Source organism: Plasmodium gallinaceum, assembly GCF_900005855.1.
Source record: "Plasmodium gallinaceum strain 8A genome assembly, contig: PGAL8A_v1_32, whole genome shotgun sequence".
Taxonomy (NCBI): domain Eukaryota; phylum Apicomplexa; class Aconoidasida; order Haemosporida; family Plasmodiidae; genus Plasmodium; species Plasmodium gallinaceum.
Genome location: NW_021628338.1, coordinates 363,738 through 374,973, shown reverse-complemented (window position 1 = coordinate 374,973; position 11,236 = coordinate 363,738). Strand labels below are relative to the sequence as shown.

Sequence of the window (11,236 nt, the reverse complement as noted above, 5' to 3'; positions counted from 1 at the left end):
TTTTTTTGAAAAACACTTTTTCTATTCTTTTAAAAAAAAAATACATATATGTCTACTTTTTTTGAAAAATTATATCTTTTTTTTTTTTAAGAATTTTTGTTAATTTTTTTTTTGATTGAAAATTTCCTTTAAAGTAGATTAAGTACCTATCATCTTTTTTTTTTTTTTTTTTTGAAAATTATTTTATTTTAATTAATTTTATAAAATTTTCTTTTTTTAAAAGGCACACTTTTTTTTTTTTTTTTTGAAAATATTATTCCATTAAAAGGTGATAATATTTTTTTGAAAATTATGAAGTTTCACCCCATATTTTAAAAATAAATATATTTACATTTTATTTTTTATTTAATTTTATTTTTTTTTTTTTCTTTTCCTTTTGAGATATAAGTTCTATATCTTTATATATTATTTTTTTTTTTAAGGTATCATATTTATTGTATTGGCAGATGATTTTTTTTTTTTTTTTTTTAAAACTTTATATGCACTTTATTTATATTTTAGTTTTTTTATTTTTATCCCTTTATTTTTTATGAGGTATGTATTGTATCCATTTTATTGATACATGAATTCCTTTTAATTTTTTTTAATATTTTTTCGTTTGATTATAATATTAGCTATGGATGATAATAAAAGGGCAATAAGAACATATGTGGATGATAGTCATACAAAATATTTAGAAGCTGTAAAGAATTATAATTCTCATATAGATGAATTAGTAAATTTTTTTAATACTTTTGAAGATCCTTCAATTAATCATATTAATTGGGGTAAACTAAAATATAAAGGTTTTTTACAAAAAATATATAATCATGATACGGAAGTATTACCTCTATATTTAGATGATTTAAGAGAACATTTCTGTAAGGAAAATAAAGATGCTGACCCATCTGTTTATAATGGTATAATGACAAATACGCATAGATATATGGAACTGTTATATTCTGCAGCTGATAAATGTTTATCTGATGATTGTTTTAAAAGATTTATAAAAGGATATGGAGAAGAAGATGAAAATGAAAAAACTAAGAGGAAAAATTTGAGAAGAATAAATAATGAAGATACGAGTGGATATTCGACAGATGAAAGTGAAAAGGAAGCTTTTAATAATTTATTTAGAGATATGATAAAACCAATTGAAGAAATTAGGCAAGAAAGAATGAAGGAATATAAATTACCTGCATATCTAAGAGTAAATTTCGAAATTATATTAATCCCTAGTTCAAGAGATTTAGTAAGAAAAATGAGAATAGTCAATGCTGATTGTATAGGTTCTTTAAGTACATTTGAATGTGAAGTTATAAGAGCAACGCAATTAAAACCCAGAATTCAAGTAGCTACTTATGAATGCGATAGATGTCACATGTTTGCATATAAAGCAGTAGATGGCCCATTTTTTATGCCACTTTTTGATTGTCCAGGTTGTACAAATGTTCATGGAATTAGAGGATCATTAAAATTTCAAGCTAAATTAAGTAAATTTGTGAAATATCAAGAAATCAAAGTTCAAGAATTACCAAGTCAATTACCTGAAGGAGATATTCCTAGAAGTATGAATTGCATTATACATGGAGAAAGTACCACCTCAGTTCAACCAGGTATGTCTGTGACACTCACAGGTGTGTTAATGCCTGTAACTAAAAGTGGGTTTCAAGCGTTAAAAGGAGGTTTAATTGCAGAAAAGGTATTCCACATATATTATGTACAAAATAACAAAGAAAACTTTAATGAACATATTGATAATTATGATAAAATAATGGAAGAAGTTCAAAATTTAAAAAATAGTTCTAATTTATATGAAAGATTAGCTTATAATATAGGACCTGAAATATACGGTCATGAAGATGTGAAAAAGGCATTATTATTACAGTTAATAGGAGGTTGCACAAAAAAAAAGAAAGATGGAGGTTTAATAAGGGGTGACATACATATATTATTAATGGGAGATCCAGGAGTTGCAAAAAGTCAATTAATGAAAAAAGTTTGTTTAATTGCATCAAGGTCTATTTATACTACAGGAAAAGGAAGTAGTTCCGTTGGTTTGACTGCAGCTGTTCTGAAAGATCCTAACACAGGTGAAACTACATTGGAAGGTGGTGCTTTAGTTTTAGCAGATAAAGGAATATGTTGTATTGATGAATTTGATAAGATGGATGAATTTGATAGATCTGCTATATATGAAGTTATGGAACAACAAACTGTTTCGATCGCAAAAGCTGGGCATTGTAGCAATATGCCTGCGAGATCATCAGTTTTAGCAGCTGCTAACCCTGTTAATGGAAAATATGATTGTAAAAAATCAGTTATGCTCAATATGAATTTACCAGCTGCATTATTAACTAGATTTGATTTGCAATTTCTTCTTCTTGATGTAGCAGATAGAGATAAAGATAAAAAATTAGCTGAACATGTTTTAAGTATCTTAAAATGTATCGATTCTAGTGATGATAAAAAAAATAGATCAGAATTAAATGAAGAAAGCTATGGAGAAATTGACAAAACTGTATTAAGAGCCTTTATACAATTAGCAAAAAAAAAACAACCAACCATTTCTCCAGATTTAATACCAAAAATTACTCAATGGTATGTATCTACTAGACAGTTAGAATCGCAACAAGAGAGATATAATGACACACGTATAAATTATACTACACCTAGAGCTCTCCTTGCTATTTTACGTATATCACAAGCATTAGCAAGGTTAAGAGATAGCGATGTTATAGAAACAGCAGATTTTGAAGAAGCCATTAGATTAACTGAACAATCAAAAGCAAGTGTGTCATTGCAAACTGAAAAAAGGAGAAGAAAAGATCCTTCTGTAGAAATTATGAACATTATTAAAAGTATTAAAGATAGCATTATGGAGAAAAAAAAAAAGTGGAATGGATGGATTTCTATAGAAGAAATTGAAAGACAATCTATAAGCAAAGGTTTTACAAAAGCACAAGTTTTTAATACTATTGATAAATATGTAGAATTAACTGTTTTTACTATTAATGAAAATAACACAGCTATTGCTTTTCCGAATGATGTTTATACTATGGATGAAGAAGAAAATGAAGATATAGAAGAAGATGATATTTATTAAAAAAAAAAAATGAATATTCTAGAAAATTTACTGATATATATATATATATAAGTATTTGCATACTAACATCTTTTTAATTTCCTTAATCTATTAAAATTAATTTTCATAAAAGAATGAAATTATTATGGAATATAAAAAAAAAAAATTCCTATTTTTTACAAAATTATTTAATTTCTATTTATCCTATTATCATTATTACAATTTTATTTTTTAATTTTTTATTTTTAATTGATATTTTTATAAAAGTACATTATTCCAAATTTTTTTTTTTTTTTTAACATTTTTTACACATAGTAAATGTATTTGTAAATTTAACAAAAAATATTCATAATTATTATATTAACAAGTTTACGAATTTTGTAAACTAAAAAAAAAAAAAAAAAAAAAATAAATAAATAAATATAAAAATAAAATATATGTATTTAAATTATTTACTTTATTTTCATTAAAAAAAAAATATAAAAAAAAAGATTTTAAATATAAAATATTTATATATGTTATAAATGTTTTCAAGGAATTTCATAATTTATATGCATAATTATTTAATATGTTTGACAGATTTGCATTTTTTTAAATTATTTATTTTATTCCTTTTATTCCTTTTATAATATATATATATACTATAATTGTTCTATTAATCTCTTAAGTTCTTCTTTATCAGCATTTATTTTTAAGAAAGTATTTCCTTCTTTTAATCTTGTTTCTGTTATAACATTGTGAGATACAAACTCAACTAGTAAAGAATTTATTCTTATACTTGATGCTCCTACGGTGAACAGTCTTTTGTCTTGTAATAAGGATTCTTTTTCAACACCATATATTCCTTTTTCTAAATTTTCTAATTGTATAGATGCAATAATTTTAAATAATCTTTTATGATTGATATTTAGAGCATTTAAAATGGTTTCAATATTTTTTTTTACATCTACTTCTTCACTTTTTTTATTAAAAACCCATTCAGGTAGAAATTTGTTCCATTGTCTCAAAATTTCGTATCTGTAGTCTAACCAAGTATGACATTTCATATAATAAAAGTTAATAGTATTTATATTTTTGAAATTCATATTTAATTCAAAAGAAACGTCGTCAATTGAACATATAAAAAATATGTTATCATATTGACTTAAAAATGAAAAATATTCATAGTATGGATATAATTTAATATTATCTAAATTGTGTATAACAAAATATAGAGGTATATTTGACTCATTGACCAATTGAATTAATTCATATAATAAATCATATGATTTTAGATTTTTATTTGATTTATATTTATAATGGTATTCTAATACACGAATTAAAATTTCTTCAAAATTAATATCTTGTTCGAAACCTAATATTATACATTTATGTCCATCATTTAAACAAATATTACTGAATAGATTTAATATATGAAATTTCGACCCTATACCATATAAGCATATGTTAATATTATTTAATAAATATACTTTCCACTTTATAAATTGTTTTATATTATAATGATATAAAGATCGTTTTTCTTTAATATGTGTATAAGGTAAATTTTTTATTAAATATTGTAATTTTTGTATATCATCATATTTATCTAAATTTTCTTCAACAGGAATAAAAGGAGATAAAGATTTGATTTTAAAACTAGGTTTTACAAATTCTTTAATATTTAAACTAGAATAATAATCATACGATATTAATCTTTCTGTAGATGAATCTACTATATCATCTATTTTTTCATCATTTACTGAATTTTCATCATTATTTTTTTTTTTTTTTTTTTTTGAATCATTAACCGTATTTTCCTTTACTGTTTCATCTTCCTGTGTATTTTCTAGATCACTTTTAAATCCTTCTGAATAATCACTACTTCCTTCTATTCCATACAATGTTGGGTCATTATGAATATTTATTTCTATATCTTCTCTATCAAATTCATCTATATACATATCATAATCTTCATTACCATCTTCTATTTTTTTTTCTTGTTTTCTCTTTATTTTATTCTCTTTTTTTTTATCTATTATACTCTTTTTTTTTTTTATATTATTATTTCCTTCTAATTCATCTTCCTCTTCTCCATCTTCTTCTTCTTCTTCTTCTTCTTCTTCTTCCTCTATTTCTTTATCATATTCTTTTTTTTCTATTTTGGAATTATTCTCTTTTAATTTTTCCTTATTTAATGATTTTCTTTTATCATTTCCTTTTGAGTTAAATATTCTAGTTTCATTATTAGCTCTTTTTCCTCCTTTCTCAATGCTATTTTTTCTTTTTTGTCTTTCAAGCATTAATTTTCTTTTTCTTTCTAACTCTTCTTTCATTTTTTCTCTTTTTTTTTTTTGCTCCATATCAAACATGTTAGTTAAAAAATAAGGTATAATATTTTTTTCATTTAATTTATCATAGTCGATATTAATTATGTCATTTATTTTCATTTCGTTAGAAGAATGATACTTCTTTCTTTGTAAAAAATATTCTAATTCATTCTTCGTATGTTCCCTTAAAAAGTTTACATTTTCATTACTTATATTTGATTCATATTTTTCTATATAATTACTTTTGAATGTTTTTATAATACTTTCATTCATTTCATCATCATCTAAATCCGATTTATTTATAGAAAGATAACTATCAGAAGAATCTGATTTATAAGTTGTGTCAAATTTTATATCAGGACCTAAATCATTTTTATCATTTATGTTGATTGATAAATCATCCATTTTAAAGGAATTTAATTTTTGGTTTTTTTTATTTGGTGATTTTATGTTTTCATTAAAATCTATTTTTGTATCTTCATTACTTAATAATTTATTTAAATTATTAGGTATCCTAATGATAACACTAGGCATATTTCTATTATGTTCTGTTAAATTAGTAATTAGATATTCTTCTTTTTCTTCCTCATCTTTTTCCTCCATTTCAGTCCTTATCATTTTCTTTGGTGAATTTACTTCAATGCTCTTAATCATTTTAAAACATAATAAAAATTAAAAAAAAAAAAAAAAAAAAAAAAAAAAAAAAAAAAAAAGTATTTTTAAACAAAAAAAAAAAAAGAAGTATAAAAGAAAATTGAAAAAAAAAAAAAAAAAATAATTCAATTTTTTAAACTATTTAATATATTTCTTTTAAAATTATTATATTTGTTTTTAATTATGTGTAGAAATGTTAAAATATATATTAATAAATATATATATATATATATATACAAATGTAACTTTTTTTGTCAATTTTGTTAATATTTATCTAAACAAATTCCTAGACTTTTACCAACAAAACATAATTATGTAAATAATAAATTCATATTCATATAAAAAAACATATATATATATTATGTATTTTTGTAAATTTATAAATACAAAGTGTAAAAATACATTATTATGAAACATTTAATTTTTTAGATAAAAATTTTTTAAAATTCTTTGAGAAACTTTCATAAAAATAAATATTTTTTCAATATTAATAATGTTTTTCTTTTTTCATTTCTATTTTAGATAAAGAATATATATTATTTTTATTATAGCAATTATTCCATCTTATTATTTTTTTTTCTTTTATTATTATTTTACATATATAAAATTTTTCTTTTATCAAGTTATTATTATAAAAAGTGAGGCATTATCATTAGGATTATAATTTATTTCTTCAATTATGTATTAGAAGATAAAAAAAAATCTACTTAAATGACTTATTTTTATTTTTCATTAGACTTTAAATCATATATAAATTATAATTTTAATTATCGTGTATTTTTTTTTTTTTTTTTTTATTTCTTCTTTAAACTTATATATTGTATCCATATTTTTTTTTATTTATATATGATATTTTCGTCTATTTTTCAAAGTATACCTTCGTCTTTTTTTTTATTTTTTTTTTTTAAATGTAAAAAAATTTAAAAAATAGTAATATTTTATATAAATAAAATTACAATTTTGAAGTAAAAGATATATTAATTTTTTTCATTTATAATTGTGTTAAATTAAGAATAAATATGTAATATTTACACAAAAAAAAAAAAAAAATAAAATAAAATAAAATAAAATAAAAAAATAAAATTAATTAAATTCAAATTAAGGAACAAAAAAAAAAAAAAAAAAAAAAAAACTAATACCATATAAGCATATAAATATTTAAACACTTAAATTTTATATGCCCTTTAAAATTATTTTTTATTTCTAAATTTTCCTTTTAATTAGTATAATATCGTAATTATAATTTTTTAGAAAATTTCTCATAATACCAAATAGTACATTATATGTGTCAACATTATCAAAAGTATTAAATAAAATTTTAATAGCTACATATTTATCTTTCACTTTTATAAGCATTGGTATTATATAATTAAAAAAGGTTACATTTATATAAATATTTGAAATTTCACCATTTAAATTATAAATTATATTATCATTACAAAGAATATCATAATCATATATTTTATTATCATAAATATTTATATTATTATTTTTTAAATAATTAGAAAAAATATTATTATTTATTTTTTTTTTTAGACATAAATAATTAAAATATCTTAAAATATTTATAAACTCATTAATATTTATTTTTTCACTATGATTATTAAGTTGCTTATTAAAATTCAAAAGGTAATTACATTTTATGCAATTTTTTTTCTTCATATCATATATTAAAGAAAGCATTAATTGACGATATACATATAAGTATTTATAATTGTAATATGTACTTTTAAATTTTTTAGTATACAAATGTTGCAATTTAATTGATTCTATAAAATTCTTATCTTTTATGATAAATTTCAAGTCGAATTTAAATATAAATAAAAAATAATTTATTATTAAAACAAAGTCTTTTTTATTCAATATATCAGTATTATTATTTATTTGTTCATTTGTATTATTGTGTATATTAATATATAATTTGTTTCTTTCTAATTTTCCTGCATTTTTATTTTCTATTTCTTCCTTTGGAGGTATATTGTATTTTTCATTATATTCTTTTAAGTTTATATGTATTATATCAGTAAATTTTTTTTTCATCATATAGATAATTTTGTTGAAATTATTTAGTAATTCTCTAAAATTTTCAATATCGTGAAATTTAAAATTATCAAGAATTACATTGGAATTCAAAATTATATTTAAAAATACAAATCTTAATAATAAAAACTCATACATATCATCTTCATTTATTTTTTTAAAATTATAATTAAAATTTATGTTATTCTCATTTTTTTTTTTATCATTTATAAAAATATAATCTTTCCTTTCTTCCTTAGTTTTATCAACTTCTCTAAGATCATAATTTTTCTTTTCTCTTATGTAATTTTTAATAAAATCATAGTTTTTATGATATCTTAATTTTTCTAATATAGTATCATTATTAAAATCATTTATATCACTATGTTTCATATAATACTTTTTTTTAATGAATTCTAATAATAGGAAAATTATTACCTTTATATTTAAAAAATCATTTCTTTTCAAAATAAAGTATTGAAGTAATATAAGAATTGAATTTATATTTACTTTATTTATGTTTTCCAATACTTTCTTTTCAAAAAAAGTTACATCTACTATATTAGATAAGTTTAATTCTATAATACTTAATAAAATATTAGATAAGGAGTCAAAAAAATAATTTTCTCCATCAATATAATGATTATATCTCAAAAAATTAATCTTTAATTTTTCTATTATATTTAGAATATTTAATGAAATTATATCTTTGTTTAAATTTAAGTGGATATATGTAAATAATATTTTATCTAAATCAAATATATTTATATTAAAGTTAATTATATTTTTATGAAATAAAGCTAATAAATATTGATAAAATTTATCATCAAAATTATTATTTTTTGAAAATATTAATAAATCCAAAATAGACAAATAATAACTCTTGTTTCTTTTTAATTCTCTCTTTTTTTCAAAAAATGATTTCAATTTAATTTCATATTCACCCTCCAACATACTGGTTTTAACTACATAATTTTCTTGCACTTCATTATTATTCTGATCTAAATTATTTCCAAATATTTTGTTTATATTTTTATTTAATAAATTATTAATTAATATACTTTTCTTATTTTTATCTGAACACATTTTCAAAAGACTATTTTTATTTTTATTTTCATCGTTTTTTATCAATAAACTCTCCATACCTTTTTTATCTTCATATAAATAATTTTTTTTTAAAATTTCATATATATAATAAGATATATCGTTGCAATCCAGTAACATATATCTTTTATTACTATCATATATATATACATAATTTTTTTTTTTTTCATTGTATAATGGATTTCTTTTATAATATATTTCATTTTTAAAATTACAAAAATTAATAAAATTTAATAAAATTATTAAATCATTGTTGTTCAATTCTTGATTATTTACAAGATACAAAACAAATATAAAAAAATTTTCATTAAAATAAAGATTATTACGAATTATCGATAATGATAAAGAAAAAGAAATTAAAAAATTAATATTCAAATCTTCCTTATTTATTTTTTTATCTTCTAAAAATATTTTTATGTTTTTTAATAAATGTGAATACATGTTAAATATTAATTCTACATAATTATCATATATATGAAAGTAAAGTTTAGAATAATCATAATGTAATAATAACAACGATAGTAAATGTATATTTTGTATTAGCTTTGAATTAATATTTGACTTTACACATATTTCAATTAAATCATCAAAAAATGGGAGATTTATTTTATTTTTAATTTGATAAAAAAAGAAATAATTTGCATCAGTTAAAGTTATTTTATTTTTAATTTCTCTTTTTTTGTTAAGAATCATAAAAAAAAAATTATCATATATACTTTTTTCAAAGTGATTTAAACTTAATAATAAACAAATATTTTTACATGATAAATTAAACAGATCATTTTTTATAATTGCAAATATGTAATCATATAATAAATTAAAAAAATATGTTTTTAAATTTTTATTTTCAATAATCAGTAAATTTAGAAGAAAATCTAATTCAAAATCATTTTTTATTTCACATTCATTTTTATTCTCACACATTCTATCTATTTCTTTTTTTAAAAAATAACTCAAATAAAGAGAAATAAAATTATTTGTATTTATTTTATAAAACTTTAAAGAATATGATAATTTATATATATGCAAAATATTTAAGTTAATAACAGTTTTATTTCTTAACAGTCTATTTTTTATTAGATACAGTAACTTATATACATAGTCATTTTCATTTTTTTTAATATTTATATTAGACGTTTGAGTAACATTTTCTTCATTCACATTATTTAAATGCTTATCCTTTCTTACAATGTGATTATTATTTTTGTGAGTATTATAAATGTTTGTATTTAATTCATCATTAAAAGAAATTTCATTTTCTTTATCTAAAGAGTATATATCATCATGATTTGCTTTAACTGAATAAATGTCCACATATGAAATATCAGATAAATATTTATTATCATTCAAATTATTATAACTATTTTTATTTATATCATTGTTATTTTCTTCCTCCTTTAGTAAATAATACTTTCTGTTTTTAATAGCTAAATATAAAATATTAATGATTTCAAAATCCGATAAACAATCAGTATTTTTGTATAATATATAAAAAAGCCTATTCAAAGGTGTTTTCTCATAATTTTTTAATTTTTTTTGAACTAATGCTAAAACTTTTCTTGTTTTTTTTAATTTTTTTTTATCTATATTAATTCCAAGAATATCATTTCTTTCTTTTTGTGTGTTTTCTAATAATGTTTCATTTTTGTTAGTGTCCTTTAATTTTTTTAAATTTTCAACATTTTCAAAATTAAAAATAAAATATTCATTATAAATTTGCTCAGAAGTTTTTATATATTTTACATATAATAATTTTTTAAATCTATAAATATTTTTTCTTAAATTAAACATGATAAGTTATATATATATATATAGGAATTTTTACAATCAATAAATGCATATTTAAATATATGTATTTTAGATATAAATTAAAATAAATATTATATAAAATATTAAAATAAAATACAAATAGATTAATTTTTACATATTAAGAAAAATGTGATATTTATAACAAATATAATGATAAATTTTTTAAATTATAAAAATATATATATTCATATATGTATAACTAAAGAATTAAGAAATCAACATTTATATGTGTTATTTATAAAAAAAAAAAAAAAAAAAAAAAAAAAAAAAAAAAAAAAAA

General features: G+C 18.8%; 3 protein-coding genes across 3 annotated transcripts; 1 reads left to right on the top strand and 2 right to left on the bottom strand.

Moving 5' to 3' along the window:
* Nucleotides 1–616: 616 nt before the first annotated feature.
* MCM7 (DNA replication licensing factor MCM7, putative) lies at nt 617–3,085 on the top strand (the record flags this gene model as incomplete). Its single annotated transcript, XM_028674472.1, has 1 exon — nt 617–3,085. The coding sequence occupies one exon, from the start codon at nt 617–619 to the stop codon at nt 3,083–3,085; it is 2,469 nt and encodes an 822-aa protein (XP_028530821.1).
* A 620-nt stretch (nt 3,086–3,705) lies between these two features.
* On the bottom strand, nt 3,706–6,024 carry ORC2 (origin recognition complex subunit 2, putative; the record flags this gene model as incomplete). Its single annotated transcript, XM_028674471.1, has 1 exon — nt 3,706–6,024. One exon carries the CDS (start codon nt 6,022–6,024, stop codon nt 3,706–3,708), a length of 2,319 nt encoding a protein of 772 aa, XP_028530820.1.
* Nucleotides 6,025–7,227: 1,203 nt separating this feature from the next.
* PGAL8A_00045300 (conserved Plasmodium protein, unknown function) lies at nt 7,228–10,938 on the bottom strand (the record flags this gene model as incomplete). The annotated part of the gene is made up of 1 exon (XM_028674470.1): nt 7,228–10,938. The coding sequence occupies one exon, from the start codon at nt 10,936–10,938 to the stop codon at nt 7,228–7,230; it is 3,711 nt and encodes a 1,236-aa protein (XP_028530819.1).
* Between the last annotated feature and the right edge of the window lie 298 nt (nt 10,939–11,236).